General features: G+C 37.7%; 1 protein-coding gene and 2 long non-coding RNA genes across 5 annotated transcripts in view; 1 reads left to right on the top strand and 2 right to left on the bottom strand.

Annotated features, from left to right (window-relative positions):
* Window positions 1-1,734: 1,734 nt before the first annotated feature.
* On the bottom strand, window positions 1,735-7,900 carry LOC140689300 (uncharacterized). Its single transcript, XR_012064201.1, has 2 exons — window positions 7,387-7,900; window positions 1,735-1,984 (listed from the first exon to the last, which is right to left on the bottom strand). It is a non-coding gene; the product is annotated as an uncharacterized lncRNA (long non-coding RNA).
* LOC140689299 (uncharacterized) lies at window positions 4,558-7,258 on the bottom strand. The gene is made up of 3 exons (XR_012064200.1): window positions 7,200-7,258; window positions 6,097-6,163; window positions 4,558-5,270 (listed from the first exon to the last, which is right to left on the bottom strand). It is a non-coding gene; the product is annotated as an uncharacterized lncRNA (long non-coding RNA).
* ATAD2 (ATPase family AAA domain containing 2) overlaps window positions 7,657-21,873 on the top strand; it is a 58,132-nt gene continuing 43,915 nt past the window's right edge. For 2 of the 3 annotated variants that reach the window (XM_072949674.1, XM_072949673.1), the window contains exons 1-3: window positions 7,657-7,896; window positions 16,609-16,757; window positions 21,599-21,648. In XM_072949674.1, the coding sequence (XP_072805775.1) occupies window positions 7,729-7,896; window positions 16,609-16,757; window positions 21,599-21,648 (367 nt within the window). In that variant the 5' untranslated portion in view covers window positions 7,657-7,728. Of the gene's footprint in view, window positions 7,897-8,310; window positions 8,326-16,608; window positions 16,758-21,598; window positions 21,649-21,873 lie in introns of those variants that run through there. The other variant, XM_015245427.3, reaches the window with a different exon arrangement.

The following is a 21,873-nucleotide window of genomic DNA, read 5'->3' as shown; positions in this document are numbered from 1 at the left end:
AACAGAAGTACCCTATGTAGTAAACAACTACAGAATTTTGCAGTTATGATTATTATCCTTGTATACCTCTGTAAACAGTGTAAGCACTATGACTGGCATAAATCTTTGTTGAATTAATGGCTTTGTTTTATTAGAATACAGGTGAATTTACTATCACACACACACACACAAAACCCCGAAATGTAGTGGCTTAAATAAGATACAAAAGCATTTTTTATTTAACAGCCTGAAGGTTGACATTCCAGAGCTGATAACACTGTCTCCACAGTGTTACCCAGGCTCCTAAGATTTTGCTGGAGGGCCATATCTAGAGTGTTGCTCTGGCCCACATAGCTGAAGAATGCTCACCACCATATCTACTGTGATTGCATTCTGGCCAGCAAAATCAGGGAAAAGGAGTAGTAGTGGAAGTAGTGGAAGGTTTAAGAACAAAACCCACAAGTTGTACACATCACTTCTGCTCACATTCCACTGACAAAGATAATCACAAGGTCGCACCCAGGAGTAAGGGAGATTAGGAAATGTAGGGTTTATTCTGGGCAGCCCAGCTAACCTTCGAGTGTCTCAAGCAGGAGAGAATGAATATTAAGAGAGGCAGCAGTCTCTGCCATAATGTGCTTTCTTTATGCTTCTAAACTTTGTCTTATAAGCGGAAATTATTTTTAAATAGATCATATTTTAAAAATACATAGGATTGCACGGTAAAGACTAAAAAAGGATATGGTTTCAGAGGAATAGGAAGTACATAGAATCAGATTCTGGCATACAAACGCCAGTGATCTGGATGTGGAAGAAATAAGAGATGCACTCTGAGAAGCCAATACCCAATGAAATCAGGATGTTAAAGGGCAGGGGGTTTGGAGGAGGAACACATAACAAAGGAAAATATAAAAAAGGGCCACAGACGTGAAAGGGGAGATTCAGGAAGTCTACGGCACACAATACACTAAGGTTTAATAACAAAAGGGGCTTTTGTTTTGGGGGGGAGGGGGTATTTTAATGCGCAATATTAAGAGCTAGAAGAAAAAGCAAGAGATAATCCCTTGAGACCACATGATATGATGGGATCAGACAACTGAAAGAAAACAGAAATACCTAATGTCTATTCTCTATCAAAGAAAATGATCCTCAAGCTGTAAAGAATAAAGAAAAAAGCAGTAAGAGGAAATTAAAGCCAAGATAGGTGCAGTGGTAAAAAGCACCCAGTTGCCTTAAATGGGTTAAAAATCTTTAGATTACAGATGAATTATATTCCAGCATACTGAAAGAGCTTTACATTGTGACCCCAGGGGGAGGGTATAGCTCAGTGGTAGAGCACATGCTTAGCATGACGAGGTTCTGGGTTCAGTCCCCAATGTCTCCATTAAAAACAACATTGTGACCCCAAAGCCTTTCTTATGGATCTTTTAGAAAATATGTTGAGGGAGATGAAATAAGACTAAATATGAATAGTTGCTGTTTTTGGTTTCATAAAAAGAAAAAAAAAAGATACATATATATTCCAGACACTATACCCTGGTGAACTTGATGTCTATTCCTAGTATGACTTGTGACCATGAAAAAAAGGTGATTATTTGGAGGCCCTTCCTGGTTTGCCAAGCCTACTTCATGCCAAGTGGACCTCATTTCATATTATTGGAAGAATTAATTGATTGTTAAAATACGGTTATAGCACAAACAATATAATTTGCTTCTAACAAAGCATGTGGTATTCATGACTTGCTAAGTTAAAAGTCAAGGCAGAAAGGCTGTTTATGAGCCTGTCGAACAGGAAGGACACTGAAAAGGCTATCACAGTCAAAGGATGAGCTGCAGAAACCAGGGTCTCAAGGGACCAGAAGCAGAATTCACTTCCCCAGGCTTTCTTGCTCACCATCTCTGCCTGCTTCTCAGTGCTCGGCTTCATTCTGAGGTGACTTCACTTCTTGCTGTGAGAGGATGGCCACTGGCAGCCCCATATTCATATTTTCCAGGCTTGGCAACCCTAGTGGAAAGAAAACTTCTTTTTCCTCATAGCACTCACACAGAGTGACTTGTACCTTTATTTTTTACATTTCTGTACTGCTTGAATTTTTCACATGTGTTATTTTCTAAGAACAAATCTTTTCATAAAAAATTTGTAAAAAAATCAAATTAATCAACATTAATATAAAAAGCTACATGGACAGACTATTGCTCACTTAACTTTTCCCTTACTGTTGTACATTTAGTTTGTTTTTAGATCCTACTGTTATAAATAAAGCTGCAATCAGTATCTTTGTCCATATATCTTCATCCATACCTCTGATTATGTTTGGATGGAGTCCTAGAAGTGGAATTCCCTGGCCAAAGGTTTTAAATATTTTCCAGGTCTCTTGATACACGTTGCAATATTGCTTTTAAGAAATGGGCTGATACCTCAATATCACATTGAGTATCATTATTAAAAAACAAAAATATGCAAAAAAAAACCCTGGCATTCCTATTGTTACTTTATTTTGCATTTATCTGATTACTACTTTTCTATGTTGAAGGGTTAATTTCAACATAAAGCAGTAAATGCTAAGGCAGCAATGTGCTATATATGAGCTCTGGAGGGGAGCACCTCATCACTGAGGATGGGGAGTTGGGCTGGGGTGCAGTATAGAATTATTATTACTAATCTTGCTTAGAATGATGTGGGAAGGAGGCAGTATTCCCAGGGCCCTCTGCATGGCCCAGCCCATGCCTGTGGAATTAGACTCAAGGCTGTGGACCAAACCTTACATGGGAAAATGAGAAGCTGAAGTATATTCAGGGGTGGCCGACAAAGAGGGAAAGGCTGAAAACCACATCATAAAATTATGACATGTATTCCTGGCTCACTTCCTATGCCCACATCATACCCTCTCTCCCAGCCCTTCATCAATCTGATATGGGAGTCTGTCTCACAGTGTCCACTCTAGGAAACCACTTGTAAAATTCCTCTTTCTGACCTGAAGCCTCTACGCCAGGCAGAGTCCTTGATTGCAAACTACAGAAACCATCTCTGGCTAACTTAAACAGGAAGTCAAATTTACTGAAAGAATGGGGAGGAGAGAGGGTGGGGTGGGGACTTGGAGGGGAGGAAGCCCAGCCAGGTCATGCTGATATAATGCTCCAAGAATCCCAGAATCAGCAGGTTAGGAGGCCACCATGAAGTGTCCCTGCTTCTGGACCCACTGCTGCTGCCACCATGAATAATCTCTAACTCTGCATCTTTGGGTCACTTCTTCAAGATATAATGCATTTTAGGTGGGAGCAGCCTACTGACTGAGGTGAGGTCATGTGCCTGAGCCCTAGTTGCCAGGTTAACAGGGAAATGAAGTATCTGTCCCCATAGGATTTCCACTGAAGGTGGTGGGCCCTGCCTAACCCAAACCCACTCAAAGAGGAAATCTCTGATAGAGGTGTCTGTTTAAATTCAGAGTAGCTAAAAAATGGTAAATGTCAACAATGAACCCCCACCCCCAAACTCCATGTGATTAATGGTTTTCTCCTCTTTTGGACAAAGTCAATAAGATTAACTACCAAATTTAAGTAAGGTCAGATTTACAACATTCTTGAAAGACAGCCCTGTCCTAAGTGATGTTCACTTTCTAATTTTGTTACCAAAGAACAGAAAGGGGCCCACCTATGACCTCATCTCAAATGAGGTAATGGAAGTATGATTAGCTCTTACCTCAGCCCTCTTTTCTGTCACACTTGACCCTCTTTAAGAAGTCAGGGGGTGTGGGAAAGAACCTCCATATCTACTGCCCCTCTTTTCCTAAATCAAGTCATTCCTATCAACAATAGCTAAGACTTCAGCAAAAGAAAGAAGTATGACTTGCCAAAGACCCATTCCAGACCAACTCTAAGTTTCCTAACCCTGCTGTAACAAATTACTACAAACTAGGCGGCTTTAAACCTAGAACTGTATGTTCTAATGGTTCAGGAGGCCAGAAATGTGAAACCAAGGTGTCAGCAGGGTTGTTTCCTTCTGGAGGCTCTGAGGGGGCATTTTCCATACTTCTCTCCCAGCTTCTGGTGTTGCTGACAATCCTTGGTGTTCCTTGGCTTGTAGGTGCCTCACTCCAATCTCTGCCTCTATCCTCACATCTCATTCTTTTCTGTGTGTCTCTGTGTGTTGAATCTTCCTCTCCTTTCTCTTATGACACCAGTCATTGGATTTAGGGGCTACCATAAATCCAGGATGATCTCATTTCAAGATCCTTAATTACATCTGCAAAGATGCTTTTTCCAAATAAGATCACATTTACAGGTGCCAGAATTTAGGACTTCGATGTATCCTTTTGGGGCACATAAATCAACCCACTACATCAAATAAAGGCTAAAGCAAGTGTGGTAATTCTTAATATTGTTGGACAGAGAATAAAGGAACAGAGAAAACTGTTTGGCTCTGCCTCTTGATGTTCTAAAATTTCTATTTCTTTGCTTATTAAAAAAAATCTAAAAACTAAAATGATAGCTATAACTTCTGTAGAGGTCAATTTGGTAATATCTAACAAATTCACAAATGCATATGACTTTGGGGTGGCAGTTCTCTTTATAAATGTTTATTGAGGTATAAGATGCATAAAGAAAAGTGAAAATATCATAAGAGTAGATTATGTTAGTTTAAATATTGTTCTTTCCACTTTCACTTATATTGGGTAAACAATCATCCTAAAGCTTTTCTTTTTCTCTATTATTAAATAATACATATTTATTTATTGGAAAAAAACAGAAAAGTTGAGAAAAGTACAACAAAACTACATAACAACATAATATTACCATCCAGAAATTAACCATTAACATTTTGTTGTAGTTTCTTTGGGACTTTTTCCAATGCATGTATATACTTTTTTTTAAAAAACAAAGATGGAACTGTTTGATACTTCCTTGTACTTTCTCAACAAGTTACAATGCATTGTGCACAACTTTTCATATAATTAAATTAACACAGAGTTGCATCATAATTTTTAATGACTGTGTAACCCAGTATTGTCATCACTGGTGTCCATCTGATATCTGTAATAGTGTTGGTAACTGCTTAACTGTATAATGGTTTAAAGGGTTTTTCTCATGCTCTTGCTGGCCAGGGTTGGGCTGGAGAGGAGGGACGCTTGGATGATCTGCCCAAATTCTTCATGGTGCTGTGTGAAGGGATTATGCTCAGTGCCCTGCTGTTGTCCCCAGTGCCCTTCTCTTGAACCCTTGTGGTTTCCTTGTATCCTGTTGTTTGAGCTGCAGTCTTCAGCCTCCAGCAGGAGATCCCAGGCCTAAGTGTGCTTGAAAGGTTAAAAGCATTTATCAACCTGACCTTAAACTGCAAAGGTTTTTCTCTTTTCCACAGAGCCTCTTCCTATGCATTCTTTGTTCTAGGTACAAGAATATTAGAAGAGACCCAAAGCTGGAAGTGAACTTCATACACAGCAAAGGGAAGGGACTGCACATCTACAAAAACAAGAACAACTTTGCAACAATTTGTTACCCTGAATGTAGTCTCTATGGAAACTAGCCCTGCCCCTTGAACTCTTAAACTTTTACTATAAACCTCCCTGCCTTCTCTCCCCAGCAGGCTCACAGTCTCAAAGGTATTAACCCACTGTGACCCCCTTTGCTCGGCAAACAAATAAGGTTGCCTTTTCAACTTCATCCAAAACTCTTTCTTTGAGTCTCAATTTGGTAAGCAGGGTACAGAGGCCATGTTTTGGCAGCAGCTGTATAGCATTCTTCTTAAGGTCCCACTGAGGGACATTCAAGTTGTTTTCAGCTTTTTGACATCATGAGTAATGCTGTGGTAAATATCATGGTGCATACATTTTTCAAAACTTCTAAAAGTTTTAAGTGTTGAATAAACAATAACTTCTGTATCTTAAATGTGCATGGAAAGGGATTCCTGATATTCCATCCAAACTTGCTTTAGCCAGAGCCTTCTCCATCTAAAGCACAGTTTCATCTTATCATTAGCTCAAGAAAAAACCAAACAAACAAACAAAAAAATTGGAGTTATCCTTGACTCCTCTCTTTCTCTCATGACTTAATCCAATTAATTAGCAAATTCAGGTGGCTCTTTCTTCCAGATATTCCCAGAATTTAACAATTTCTCCTTACCTCTACTGCTCTCATGCTGGTCTACGTCACCATCATCTCTTGCCTGGATAATTGTGGTGGCCTCTAACTAGGATTGCCAGTTAGCAAATAAAAATGTAGGACACCCAGTTAAAACTGAATCTCAGACTAACAACAAATATTTTCAGCATAAATATGTCCCCAATGTTGCATTCTCCATGCAGCAGTCAGAGGGATTCTTTCAAAAAGTCAGAATAAGTCATTCCTCTGTTCAATATCCTGTGATGTCTTTTCATCCCACTTATAACAAAAAGGAAAAAAAAAAAAAAACAAACCCTTAAAGCTGAGGCCTTGGAGGGTCTGCTCCAGGCAGCTTTGTTCCTCTTTGATCTCACTGGCCTGGTGTCCTCCCCTTCCCTCTGCCTGCATGTCTCTTCTCCCAGATATACCTAACCTCCTTTAGGTCTTTGCTTATACTTCGGGAGACATTCCCTCATGATTCTGTTTAAAGTTGCAGGTTTCCCTTCACCTTCCCTACTTTACGTATCTCTGTAACACTTAAACTACCTTCTAACAAACGTATTTATTTAGTTTATTATTTTTCTCCTTTTACAGAACTTAAGTTCATGAGGGCATTTTTGCTTTTTGTTCACAGTGTTTAGAATACTATCTGACACTCAATAGATGCTCAGTAAACATTTAACAAATGTCGAATTAAGGAAATGTAGTTATACAAATCAACAAGTAGCCTTCGTTTTTCTTTTACTAGGATTCCTCTCACATTCTGATCATTCAGCATGTTGTTATCTATTTCAAATGAGTCAAGTAACTGCTTTAATTTTGGAGAAGCCATTTTCTGTATTTCTGTAATAGTAGCAAATATTTATATGTGCAGACACGGTTTTAGGTATAATAATATCTTAGAACCTTAGGTATTATAATTAATTTACAGGTTAGGAAATTAAGGCCCAGAAAGGTGAATCATTTGCTCAAGATCGACAGTACTTGGTACATAACTGCATCCTTAACTGCGATACTCTGCCAGCTAGCTTTTAGTTCCCTTTCCGTTAACTTGTTTTGGTTAAACTATCAGTAAAAAGTTTTTGAGAATCAAAGTCAACATCTGTCAAAAGCCAAGTGCTTACCCGCCCGCAGTCAAGGACTGGGCATTTTGCATTTGAATCCAGCGTGGCGGGAAGCGAAGGGCAGGTGTCGGAAGGGGCGGGGAGGAGCCCCAGGCCCCACCAGCCAATCAGAGCGGGCGGGAGCCTCCCTTCCCCCGCCGGCGTCCACGCGCCAAAATTCCAAAAGGGATCTCGCGCCACTACTCACCGTCTCCCTCCGCCGAGCTCAGCGAGCCGGAACTATCTAAGTAAAAGGAGTCAGTAGTCTTCCGTCGCTTTCCGCTCGGGCCCTCAACACTGTCCGTGCGGGCTCTCCTCAAATTCGGCCCTAAGACCTTCGCTGTACAGATGGGAGGAAAGTTTCGAGCCCGCTGTCGTAGGGTGGCGGCGTGGGCGGGACTGGCGGCGGAGGGATTCCAGACGCGCGCTCTGCGGCCGTCGGCGCGGAGCTTGTGGCGCCAGAATTCGGAGCGCGGAAGAGCCTGAGCGGCTGTTGCCCGGCCTCGGGTGCGTCTCCCGCCGCGGCCGCCGGGGCGAGGAGGCAGAGAAGATGGTGGTCCTTCGCAGCAGCCTGGAGCTGCACAGCCACCCCGCCGCCTCGGCCACGGACTCCCTGGACCTGTCCAACGAGTTCCTCAGCCTGGAGCAGATCGGCCGGAGGCGGCTTCGCTCGGCCGGCGCCGCTGAGCAGTCCGCCGTCACCGCGGCCGCCGCGGGCGTGAGTACCGGCCTGGGGCGGACCCCTCGGGCCGGGCCTGTGGGACTGTCCGCGGCCCGTTGCCCGAGTGGGGCCTCGGGGGATGGGCGGGCGGTCCGGGTGACAGTTGGCGCGGGGGAGGGGGCGGGTTGGCCGGAGTGTGGTGGAGGACAAGTAAAATGGAAGGCTTCTCGAGATCGGAGCCCGAAGAGGGGTGTGGGTCGGGTGCGAGATGGGGCTGAGTGGAGGAGGGCTGAGCAGTGCGTTACTGCCTACTTTTACGCGAGAGGAAACCGAAGCCCTACGCAGACGAAGTGCAGTTGGAGGCCGAACCTTGGCTTGGGGGCTGCCCCATCCCCCATCTCACACCCTTCCCTAACCAGTCGCCCAGGCTCCCGCCCTAGGTTCGCAGCGATCGAAAGCTAGAGGCATTTACTGACCGCTTACTGTGTGCGTAATAAGTGTTTTAGGGGCCACGGGGGATAGGAAGATTGTAACAGGTTCCCTGACCTTCATTTACGATCCAGAGAGGTTCGGTAATCAGCGCAGTGACTACTACCAGGTTGCGTAATGTGAAGGGATGGAGAGCAACGTTTCACGTACATCCTCTTCACTTGGGCATCATAACGGCTCCATGGGAATGGAGAGTTATGATATTTATCTTACAGATGAAAAGCGGACTCAAGAAGGTAACTAGTAAGTGGTGGATCTAAAATTAAATTGAAACTTGGATTCTCTGCCTCCACCACCTTTCCCTTCCTTTTACGTCATGCTTCAGTTATGAAGAAGGTCTGTAGGTTTCCAAGCTGGTGGAGCAGTATAGTCTTCTTAAAAGAAGTGCTTCTCCTTCTGGGTCTGAAGTACCGTTAGGATGTTTGGCGGATTTAACGCCGAGGGAGAGTCCCTCCACCTCCCCACCCCAGCTGCTAAAAGAGAGGTGAAGAAGACAGCGTTAACAAAAGGCTGGAGAAATTGAGGAAGCAACGCTAGTGAAAGTTAAGGCAGCAGGAAGGAGCCTAGTTCTGTTGTAGGCGTGGGGGTGGGAAAATAAGGCCAGAGAGAGGTTTAGGAACTGAAAGGTCACAGTGAGAGGCCAAGGAGAGGTATGTGTGGTGGGAGAGAGTGACAAAATGTAGATAGGGGAGTCGTCACTATGTGAAATGAGTTGTCAGTATCTTCTGTAGGGGCCCCGTGCTAAGGGGAATGAGAGAGTCCAGTCTCTGAAATTGTTATTCAGAATTGTAAAACAAATAATTTCCTGCCTTTCAGGATCTGTTTCTCAATCATAGGCAGAAGTTGTTAGAGCTCTGGGGAGGCTGGACACTTCTCCAGTGAACTCAGTGCCTTGAATTATTAACCTGTGTTCAGAAAAGCTAATTATTTCAGTAAATATTGTTTATTATCTTCAGAATAATGTTAGATCCTGTGACTGTAATGTTGTATTGAATACTGGTTAAGTACCATAAAGAACTGTTAGCTTTGAACCTTAGGGTTCCAATAATGTGCAGCTTTCTATATTTGTTGAAAGGGGTGATAACCCACCATGTGGGTAGTGAGGATTAAATGTCATCATGCATGTAAGGAAATTACCTGATCACTTGGCTTATGGTTAGGACTCAGTCATTGTCAGCTATTAAGACCACAGTCAATTTTAATGGCCACTCCATTTTTTCCGTTCCTCAGGTTAAAAATGTTACAGTCACTCATGACTCCTCATTTCATATTAGCAAATTCTGTTGGCTTTGCTTTCAAAGCCATTATCTCTTGCCTGGATTATGAAAATAGATTCTTGACTGGCCTCCCTATTTTCCACCCTCTAATGCCCTCCCCCCCAGAAATCAGTTCTCAGTATAGCTTAAAGAGTGATCTTTTAAAGTCGAAACAGTTGGTTACTCCTCTGCTCAAAAATCCCTAAGAGTAAAATTTAAAATTTGAGGAGCAGTCCTACATTTCCTTGCCCCCTTCCCTCATGACGACATCCTCTTCCATTCTCCCTTTTGCAAAACCCAGTCTACTTTAGCCACTCTGGCCTAGCTGCTCCTTGAATCCCAAGACGTCTGCACTTACTCTACCTTCTGTTGGGAATACTCTTTCCCTAGATATCTGCATGAGCCATTCCTTTACCTTTTACCTTTTTTTAAATTAAAAAAAAAACAAACTCAGAACTCATAGTGCTTAATGTGTTCCAAGAATTTTACAAATACTAACTCAACCCTGATAACCTTAGAAGATAGGTATGATTATCTTTGCAGGTGAGAGGACTGAGCCACAGAGACTTAAACCTTGCTCAAATTCACCTTTATAATAATTGATAGAGCTGTGAGTCCTACCTGGGAGAACCTAGGAATCAGTCTCTTTCAAGTCTTTCCTAACCATCCTATTTAAAATTACAGACCACTCATTGACAGGCCCCTTTACTCTGTTTTTGTTCCCCAGCACTTACCACCTTCTCAATATTCTGTAATTTCCTACTTTTTAAATTTTTTTTTTAATCTCTCCCCAAATCAGATTGTAACTCTATAGAGATTTGAATTTTGACCTTTTGTTTAGCTGTGAATTCTTGGCACCTCGAAGAGAATCTTGAGTATAGTAAGTGCGTAATGAATATTTTGTTAATTGTCTTGCCACATTAGTGGTATGTGGTGGTTGAGCAGGTGGCACTTAGCTCATTGTTGTATGGTGAAAAGGCTTTTTTCTAGGCTGGGATGTCCAGTGGGAATTACACCTTTTTGAGACATGGTACTCCTCTCTTCTATGTCTCCTCCATAGAGGATTTTGACATGTGGCATTAAATGTTGATCCCTAGAGTTGAGTAACATGGCTTCCCTGCATTTGAGAGTACTTGTTTTGCAGTAATAATAAATAGTCTATTTTTGTTGGTTTGTATTAGGCTGGCCTTTGATTTTAGGCTTAGAAGTTGCAACTTTTAGAACAAGGATCTGATAAGCTGGTGTTTAGAAGGGATTATAGTCAACAAATCAGGAGTTTGGAAGACCAGTTAAAAGATTTTAATACTAATAGCGACCATTTATATAATACTTGTTAGGTGCCAGGCAAGGTACCTAATATGCACACATGCACTTTCTCCATAAAGTAACTATTACTATTATCATCCTTATTACAGATATGGAAACTAAAGTCTCTACCTTACGTAACTTGAACAGTATTATACAGCTCCAAGTGACATGCCAAGAATCAATCCTAGGCAGTCTATCTTTAAGAGTTTGAGTTCTTACTGAGAACACTATTATTGCAATAGACCAAAGCAGAAAAAACTAGAGCGTAAGTTAAGGTGGTACTAAGAGGGACCGAGAAAAAGTCCAAAAGTACTGCAAGGGGTCTGAGAGTTGTTCAGATACAGGGAGGGAAGGCAGTGTTTCCTGCTAAAGAGGTACGCTGTATACCATTGGGAATATGATGCCAGAGTTTGGTGAGAAGTTAGGACTATTTTTCTTTGGGAGTCACCTATATAGACTTGATAGTTGAATTCTTGAAGGTGAATGAAAACATAGGAGAACACAAAAATATTTAAGATCTGGAGAATTGGCTTTATTTTAAGGGGGAGAAGAGGATGAATTAGGTTTAAAAAGAGTATCATGTAAACAAAAGATCAAAGCAAAGAAAGGAGTGACCAACTTCATCGCAGTCAGTGAGGTAGAATTGGCCATTGGACTTAGCTATTAGGAGATAGTTTTAGATCCACTGAAAGAGCTATAGAGTTAGAAACCAAATTACTGGAACTTGTGGTAGTTAATTGACCACACCAGTGCTTAAAGCTGAAGCTAAGGAGAGATATCACAGCCATTCTGTGTGTAACATGTATACCATTGTGCATTAGAGTATACTGCTGTTCAAGCTTTCAAGAAGCCCTAAGTCTGGATGAATATATTTTATATTTCAAGAAGCCCTAAGTCTGGATGAATAGTCAATATTATAACTATGGTTTTAAAAATCCTACTTAACCTCATTTGTTGAATTGATACTTGAATTGACTCAGCCAGCTGACTCCCATTCATATTTTTTTGTTATGAATTTAAAGCTTCCCTGCTCTTTTGTGGAAAATTAACAGTTTTTCTGTTGTGCAGTTGTGTCTACTTTGGGGAAAACCTTTTGTTACCGTTGCATGCTCCCTATACTAACTTACTGATTCTGCAAGATTATAACAGACTTAAAATTTAATGAAATAAATTTTTTCTTTTTTTAAAATCCTCACTTTTAAAGAACTATCAGTGCTCTCAATATTGAAGTATATTTTAGCCAAAGGATAAATGAGGACACTATATCTCCAGGTTTAGTTTTCAGATTAAGTATGTTTTCTTTGTTTTTCACCTGCTAGGAAAATGTTTTCTAGTAATACATGTTGCAAAAATATGAAAAATTGATAGTGAAAGTCTCCGTTTCAATCATCCACTGTTAATTACTGTTAATTGTTGGTGTTTAACTTACCTCTTGAGAATTATTTTGATTAGCTATGTTAAGATGGTACTTTTTTAATAGCTGCTGGTTCCTTCAGGAAATCAGATGTACACAAGATAGTTCATCTAGAGGTATTTATAATACATACAAAAAATGGCAGATAACCTAAATGTAATGTGTTAAGCAGTTTGTTAAATAGATTCATGTAATGGCTGGAATACTGTTCATTTATTTTAAAAGATATTTGGAATATTATTTCATGACATGGGGAAATGGTTGTATTACTGGTAAAAAATTACAGAGCATAAATAGCATTATCCCAGTTTTAAAATTGTGTGAATATGTTTGCATAAGAATGGTTTATGCACCAAAATGTTAATAGTGGTTATCTGTGGGTAGCTGGAATTAAGGGTGACAGTTTCATCTCTGTGCATTTCTTCATTATGTGATTATAATGTACACATATTGGTTTAATTTTTGTTGCTTTTATATGGAACATTTTTGAAAGTTATTGATACTTTTAAATTCTCAAGTATGTACCTCTATATAGGTGATTCCCCAAAAACCTGTTTTTTGGTTTTTTCTCCATGGTTTAAGAAGAGCCTTTTTAAAAACTTTTTTTTAATTAATTTTTTTATTTGATGTATAGTCAATTTACAATATTGTGTTAATTTTGGTGTACAGCATAGTGATTCAGTTATACATATGTATATTCCTTTTCATATTTTTCATTATAGGCCATTCCAAGGTATTGAATACAGTTCCCTATACTGTACAGTAGGACCTTATTTTTATAAGGAGAGCTTTTCTTGATGCCTAGTGCTTATTTAGGAAGAATGAACTAAGCCACTCACTATGCAAATCAAAGATATACTTATACCACTTATAAGATTAAATCTTCCAAGTTTCTCAGAGAATCTTTTTTTCCCCAGTATTTAGCACCCCCCTCTTTTCTTTTTTCCTATGGAAACAAACCTTTTTTAATTATTCCCAGGAATGTGGTGACATTGCTTTTTTTTAAATTGTAATAAAATATAGATAACAAAATTTATCATTTTAACCATTTTAAGTGTACAGTTTTATAACGTTAAGTACATTCACACTCTTCTATAGCTATTACCACCCTCCATCTCCAGAAATTTTCATCTTCCTAAACTGAAACTCTGTACCTATTAAACACTAACTCCCCATTTTCCCTCCATTCAACCCCTGGCAACCATCATTCTACTTCCTATATCTCTATGAATTTGACTATTCTTGAAGCCTCATAAGAAGAAACAATTTTTGTTCTCATGTGACAGACTTACTTCACTTAGCATAATATATTCAGGATTCATCCATGTTACTTCAATGTGTTAAAATTTCCTTTATTTTTAAGACTGGGTAGTATTCTGTTGTATGTACTATGTATATGTGTATGTACATGTGTATATATATATATATGTGTGCATTTTATACATTCATTTGTTGATGAATGGTAAGATCGCTTCCACCTTTTGGCTGTTGTGAATAATGCTCCTGTGAATGTGGCCATTCAGATATCTGTTAAGTTCCTGCTTTCACTTCTTTTGAGTATATCCCCAAAAGTAGCATTGCTGGATCCTACAGTAATTCTGTCTTTATTTTTTGAGGAATTGCCATATCATTTTCCACAGTGTCTGTACCATTTTACACACAAGGGTTCCAGTTTCTCCACATCCTTGCCATCACTTATTTTCTCTCTTTTTTTTTTTTTTTTTTTGATAGTGGCCATCCTAATGAGTGAAGTGGTATCTCATTGTAGGTTTGGTTTGTATTTCCTTATGACTAGTTATGTTAAACATCTTTTCACATATGTATTGGCCATTTGTGTGTATTCATTGGAGAAATTTCTACTCAAAATTCTTTGCCCATTTAAAAATTTTTGTTGTTGTTGTTAGGACATAGGAGTTCTTTGTATATCATAGATAGCAATTTTTGGTCACAAATATGGTTTGCAAACATGTTCTCCTATTCCACGGGTTTCTGTTTCACTCTGTTGATAACGTCCTTTGCATAAAAGTTTAAATTTTGATGAAGTCCAGCTTACCTATTTTTCCTTTTGATATCTGTGCTTGTGGTGTCATGTCTAAGAAATCATTGCCAAATCCAATGTCATGAAAGTTTTCCCCTGTTTTCTTCTGAGTTTCTAAAAATTTTTTTAGCTCTGTAATCTTTTACATTTTTAAGCTGCCATCTAAGCTCCCTCTGCCTCCATCGGTTTAAATAGTTACAAAGAAAATCATTTCTGTCATCTTTTAATGTTGACTTTTTTTTAAGTATTACATCAGACTTTAAATATCCACTGGAGTCTAGAAACCATACTTATTTGATACATGTCTTGAAACAAACAAAAAAAAATACATGAACAAGCTCTTTCAGCAGTCAGAAATTTTACCTTAATTCTATTTTTCCCTCTTTTAATTTGTATTTCCAGTTCACTTAACACAGCATTTTATCTTGATATGTTTTTATGCTGAAAAATCATTTCATTATCCTTTCATACTTGTAAAACAAAATTTGAAATTTTTCTGCTTTTCTGTGATGACAACGCTCCAAGAAATCAAAATTTTCCATATTGAATTACAATTATTAATATTCAACTGAGCAAAACAAAAAAAACCTACTTTGATTTAAAATGATTTAACATAGGAAGTAATACTTTGTTAGAATTTCCTGTGGTTGAAGACCCCCATCCACCCCAGTTAGTTTATGTATCTGTGGATGAATCTTACTTATTGCTGAAGACAGTGTTTTGGCATCCATTTCATTGTTTTAATAAATGTAAGCACTGAGAAACATTGTTCACATAAATAAGTAGATAGTAATGAAAGGAGTTTTGTTGCAGTGCACTCAGTTTTTCTGGCTTATATTTGGAAAATCACTTGCCAAACATTTTTAATGGTCTCTTAGCTTGATTAGGTCTCCTTTCAATTTTGTTGAAAGCAAAGAATTGGAAACCACCTAACAAAGGAAAGGATTTGTTGCCTAGCTTAGCCATTCAATTTCTTAACACCTACACTAATGTTTTTCTTTGTTTGGCTTTAGGAAGGTTTCTCATGACTTGAAGCAGTCCACAATAGTAAGATTCAGAATGAGTGAGAGGCTCGACTTTCTTTTCTAAAATGGGAGGTGAATGAAAGAGGATGCCTTGTATTAAGGTGCTTTCTCAGACAGATCAGTTTTAAGAAAAAGTACATATGGAAGTTGAGAAACTGAAAATAGACCCCCTTACAGTTTTCCTTGGAAAGTCTTAAGTTACACTACACCCATCTAAGATGTAGATATTCATTTTAAAAAGAATACACCTACCTAAATGTGTAGTACACTGATAAAAGTGGTAACAAATCATACATATCATTTAATATCTTATGAAGTACCTGTCTAATTCTTACACGGATCCTCGTTGTATAAATATCCTTACTTGTGGATTAATCAAATATTGTGCCTGAAACAGAATTAAACAACACAGTGTCCTAATAAAACTAAATGAAATGACCAGATAAAGCCAGCCTAAGGGGCATAGGGGTGCACTAATATTTCATTTAAAAAAAAAAAAAAACAAGAACACTGCTTGTTTTTCTGAAACTGTCCATTTTTAGAGTAGTAAGGCATAGGATTATAGACTTTTCAGGCACTTGTGCTTTCTTTTTTAATGTAAAAGTGTGCTCTATGTGATTTCAGAGAGGCATATATGAAATTTTGAATACTTTATGACAGAACTTCTGTAGCTCATAAAAGCAACCCACTAACTTAGAGAGCCTCTAGTCTATTGAGCAAAAATTACCTAAACAGTTCTTAAATTAAGTTGTTGCATTATCTTGGTGAAACTGTTTGAGATAGTAGTAACTCATTTTTGTCATCCAAGCCAAAAATTACAGTTCTGATTGTTCACTCATTTTAAGGTTGCTGCCAGTGGTTGCATGACAGACAGTGGTGTATCTGTGTATCTGTCTAATTTCTGTAGCTTTAAAATAAAAGAGTACTTAACCGTTATGAACTACTACAACTTTTTATCAGTGATCCAAATTTTCACTCTCCAGACTACTTGTTATGAAATTGAACTATAAACCATCAATAAATCTTATACTAGCCACTTCCTAGACATTGCTGGTAATTGTTTATCATAAAATGATCATTCTAGATATTAACTAGTATAGTTTCCTGAGGAGATGCAAAATGGTATTGCACCAAAAGCAGTTGTTACAAACTTACAATAACAGAGAAATCTTAGGAGGAGTTTAACTTGGGGATTTGACTGAAGAAAAATTTAATGGCTTTCTTAATTTTTTTTTAAAGGATGGGTCTTCAGTAAAGGAAGTTGAAACCTACCACCGGACACGTGCTTTAAGATCTTTGAGAAAAAATGCACGGAATTCTTCAGATTCTAGTTTCGACAAGAATATGGAAATAACAGAGAAACATGCTAATGGCAGGCATTTTACAAGGTAATACAAGATGATTGAATGCTTATTCAGAATCATTTAAAGTAGTAATTTAGGATTTACATTTAATTTTTAAGTATATTCTTGACCAGTTATAAAGAGTACAGGTTGTAAAATGTAATTTATTTGAAATGAAATTGTAACAAATGAGTATTAATTAAAAATGTAATGTGTACATAGTCAGGTTTGTTTTTATTTTCTTGTTCAAAGATTATTCTGTGATATGTGTGAGGGCAGCTAACAAGATTGGTTGATACAGGATCAGTTCTAAGTACTTGAGTAATATAGAGACTTTGTGACTGTAACTTGCTTATGATATGTGGTATTGCTTCATAGTCTGTAAAAAGCCTTTCTAACTACTACTATTCAAAATAGTAATTATATATCTAATTACTTGCTATCATCAGTTCTAAGTAATTTAGGAATATCTGTGTTGGTATACTTCTAAAACTGTCTTCACATAGGAGGTGGAACATGATTTTTTTTTTTTTTTACTTCTTTAATGGGGCTAGATGCTTTATACATATTTAAATTTCTTTTCTCAAGAACCCAGAGATAGGTGGTATGAATCCCATTTTAATACTCAAGGAGTTAGTTTCAATGAATTGGTTATGTCGTTTGTGGGACTTGAGTTTGTTTGATCCAGGGTAAATTTAACTCCAGCTTTAATTACCTCAAAACATTCACTTGTTTCCCCATTTTGATGAGCTTAACATAAAGAGAGGGGAGTGCCAATTAGAATAAAATTTGTTTGATGAGATAATTGTTTTTACATTAATTCTTCTCATAAAGAATTTACTCATAATGGCTTAGAAAACTAGAATCCTCCTACTCTCAAATAAAATTTTGATTCTTATTTTGTGTAGCATATTTTCCAAATAAGTGAGGTGGCGCCCTTTTAAGTTTACTTTTTGATCACTTTTTAAAAAAATTATTGAATTGGTCTCATATATATATTTAAACCTGCATTTTACTTCAACCAGTATTTATGGCATGCCTACTACTGTATTTCATGGAATCCAAGGTAGCAACAATTGAAACACACAACATTATTTTATGAGACAGTGAAAAAGAAAAATAAACACTAAGTCAATTGTAAGATATCCCAATTTCAAAGTTGTTAAAATAGGGGAGAATGTACAATTTTTAGAGTTGATGAAATATGATTTAAGCTACCCCATTATTTCTGAAAATTGAACTCTTCTTGTGTGGGGTGTGTGGGGTCCATGAGTTCTCTGTGAGAATGAAAAAATGTATTTCATGATCTGAAGGAAAATAAACATTCTGAATGATCTAAATTGCTACTTTATAAAAAAAATAGTCGTAAAATTTCAGGCCCTACATTTATGTTTACAGTTGGCACCAAGTAGTAGTACTTTAGTTATCTCAGGTTCATTAGATAAGATCTAGTCTAACCTTAACACATAACGATGCATCTGCTTCTAAGAGAAAGCTTGGTGGTGTGATGTCATGGCATGCTGTTCAAATGAAGGTTTGGAGCACTTCAAATAAAAAGAAGTGGATGAATTGTCATCATGATACATAATAAAAATGATATATAACATGACAAATTCAAGGGAAACTGATAGCAATCTGAACCACATTCACACAGCAAATGGCTAGTTTGTTTCAGCAAAACCTGCAGTGTATTCTGTTAATACTTTTGTTGGTGGTTGGTTTTATAGTTTTATTTGTATAAAACTTAAATGAATTTATATCTAGTGTGGCTTATACATAGTCATAAAAAAATTAATGTTGAAAGTCCTCAAAGTCTGTCTTTAGAAGGCTCTGTATGTTATTCATGTTTGTAAAACATTGGCTAGACTTTATGCTCAAAAGGTAGTAAAGAGCTGTATTAAAGTAAGTGCTTTTTAAATCCTGATTTAAGGATGAGTGACTTGGTAAATTAGATTCCTTCTACAATATATTGATTTCCTGTCTTTTTATTAATTATTTAAAAATTATGACTTACTGAAATCTAATTCACATACCATAAAATTCACGATTTTAAAGTGTGTAATTCAGTGGTTTTAGAATATTCACAATATTGTGCAATCATCCCTGCTATCTAATTTCAGAACATTTTCATCACCCCAATAAGAAACCCCACGCCTGTTATTCCCCCACCCCTGGCCCCTTGGGAACCATGATCTACTTTCTATCACTGTGGATTTGCCTATTCTGGACATTTCATATAGGTGGAATCATACACTATATGGCCTTTTGTGTTTGGCTTCTTTTACTTGGTATAATGTTTTGAAGGTTTATCTATATTGTAGTATTTATCAACACTTCGTTCTTTTTATTGCCAAGTAAGATTCCATTATGTGAATATATCACATTTTGTTTATTGATTCATTTGAATTGTTTACGCTTTTGGGTTGATATGAATAATGCTGTGAACAGTGGTGTACAGATTTTTGTGTGGACATAAGCTTTAGATTCTTCTGGGTAGAAATGAATTGCTGGGCTAAATGATGACTCTGTTTTAATGTTGAGGAACTGCCAAATTTGTCCAAAGCCACAGTACCATTTTACATTCCCACCAGCAGTGTATGAGGGTTCCAGTTGCTCTATGTCTTCACCAACACTTGTCGTAGTCTGTCTTCAGTTTTAGCCATTTTAGTGGGTGTGAAGTATCTCATTGTGGTTCTTATTTGCATTTCTTTGATGGCTAATAATGTTAAGTATCTTTTTATGTATTTACTGGTCAGCCATTTGTATTTCTTCTATGGAGAAGAATTCCTATCTTTAAAAAAAACTCCCTGTATCCCTATTATCACAAAGACTATAATTTTATAAAGTGACAGCATCAGGACCTGTTTGTATAAGACTTACATAAAGTGGCCTGTCATATTTTTAAATTGTGCTTTATGTAGTTTTTCTTATCAGGCTGACCTTTTTTGCTTTTGCTGGTTTGCCTGACTATAGTCATCTCTTTGCTTACTTCCTTTCTGTGTTTTTTCACTCCACCACCTCCCCCTTGTTTTCAGTCTGTTTGGAGCTCAAAGACCAGGGGAGCAAGACTGGTAGAATAATACAGAAACATTTGAGTAACTATGCCTTGAGGGCAGAATATATATTTCTTTGGCCCTAGAATTCTTAAGTAGGGTCTAGTAATCATGGTTTTCAGGGGGCACATGAAACTTCTGAAATAAAGTTTAAACTTGTATGTGTATGTGCAGTTTTCTAGGGAGAAAAGATTTGCAGGAGTTGACAAAAGTCCAGATACCTGTTTTTGTAAATAGTTTCATTGGAACATAGCCATGCCCATTCATTCTGTCTATGGCTGTTTTCCTGCTTCAATGTTAGAGTTGTAGGAGTAGTTATAACAGACTATATGGCTAACAAGCCTAAATTTTTTATTATCTAGCTGTTTAAGAAAAGGTTTAACAAACCCTGCAAGGGGAAAAGTGCTTCCCCTGCAGGCAAAAAAAAAAGGAGGGGGAACACTGCTTTAATCTTTGTGTTTTTAGCATCTAATAGGGGGCCTAGTTAATAAAAGTATAGACCTGCATGGTATGGGAGGAGGGGCTCCTCTGTGAGAAATGTCTGTGAGTCTGGGAACAAACTAGGCCTTGACCTGTAGATAGATTACTGAAAGGTTTTTTATTTTGTTCTTGGTTCTTACCTGTGTTCCAATAGTGGTAGGGAACTAATGATGACTTACATTGTTATGAGGATGAGTTGACTTCTGGATAAGATGATTTTGTTTTATTTTAGGGTGTCACATTTGAAATTCCGTGGGTACAGCCAGCCTACTTGCAAATATCTTGATACATAGGTTGATTAATAGATAGAGCCTATCCAAGTATGGAAAATTGAGTTCCTAAAAATAAGTTAATGAGACATACTGCTTTGCTTGCTCAGTGGATTTTGGGGAAAAGATGAGAGAAGGTTACTTTTTTTAAGTGTTGGAAGGTGTTCTTTCCAATTCAGCAGATTCTGTATGTCAGTTTGTAGGTGGGATATCTGATTCACAAATGTGACTGTTGCTACATGTGAATAATAATACATGTCATGTAAAGATTGTAGCCAGCAAACGTTCCTAGAAGGAAATTAACATATCACTAAATTCTTTGAGATGTTCATAGTTCTGTGTATAGTTATAAACTCCTCAAGGATATGGGGCCACTATACCCCTGTAGTATAAAACACATTGTCTCGTTTTTGCTCAGTGCTTACTAGTTCAATTGTACCTGAATACTTGGGTTAAGGATTTCATTTCTTAATTTTAAGTAAGATACTTTGATTTGATTAATTCTGTTTAGCTAAGAGTTAATGCATATGGTTAGCCCTCTGTATCTGTGGGTTTTGTATCCACAGATTCAACCAACCATGGATCAAAAATATCCCACCAAAAAAAATTCCAGAAAGTTCCAAAAAGCAAAACTTGAATTTACCACTAGCTGACAACTATTTATATAGCATTTGCATTGCATTAGGTATTAAAAGTAACCTAGAGAGAATTTATAAGTATACCAAGGATGGGCATAGGTTATATGCAAATACGACACCCTTTTATATGAGACTTGAGCACCTTCAGATTTTGGTATTCATGGAGTGGGGGTTCCAGGGATTCTGGAACCAGTCTCCTACTGATACTGAGGGATGACCATATATCGTTAAATTTCACAGCAGAGTTCTCAGCCTTTGTTTAGCCATCACTTATATAAGCATAGATATTCTCAAGCTAATTTTTTTCCTTTTAGGTTTTTTGGTATCTATAGGTATTTACCCTCCCAGCTGATTTAGCTTTTGTCCTAGTTTGTAGTGCTATGAGATAATAGGATTTAAAATTATGTCAACTATTTTGAATTATTTAATGTATTTTTTTCATACAGGCAATTGGCCAGACAGCAGGCTGATAAAAAAAAAGAAGAGTGCAAAGAAGGTAAGTAATGTTAAGGCATTTTAACATGTAATTAATTTTTTTTTACAGGTATATTGAGGTACATGTAATAAACTCTCCATATTTAAAGTGTATAGTTTGTTTGGTTTTGACATAAGTGTGTGCCGTGAAACCACAATAAGATAATGAAGATAACTGTCACCTCTCCAGATTTCCTCAGGCCCCTTTATAATCCCTCCTGGCTCCCCTGTCTCCTCTCCATACTCT

This window comes from Vicugna pacos, chromosome 25 (genome assembly GCF_048564905.1).
Source record: "Vicugna pacos chromosome 25, VicPac4, whole genome shotgun sequence".
Taxonomy (NCBI): Eukaryota; Metazoa; Chordata; class Mammalia; order Artiodactyla; family Camelidae; genus Vicugna; species Vicugna pacos.
This window is presented reverse-complemented; position numbering and strand designations above follow the sequence as displayed.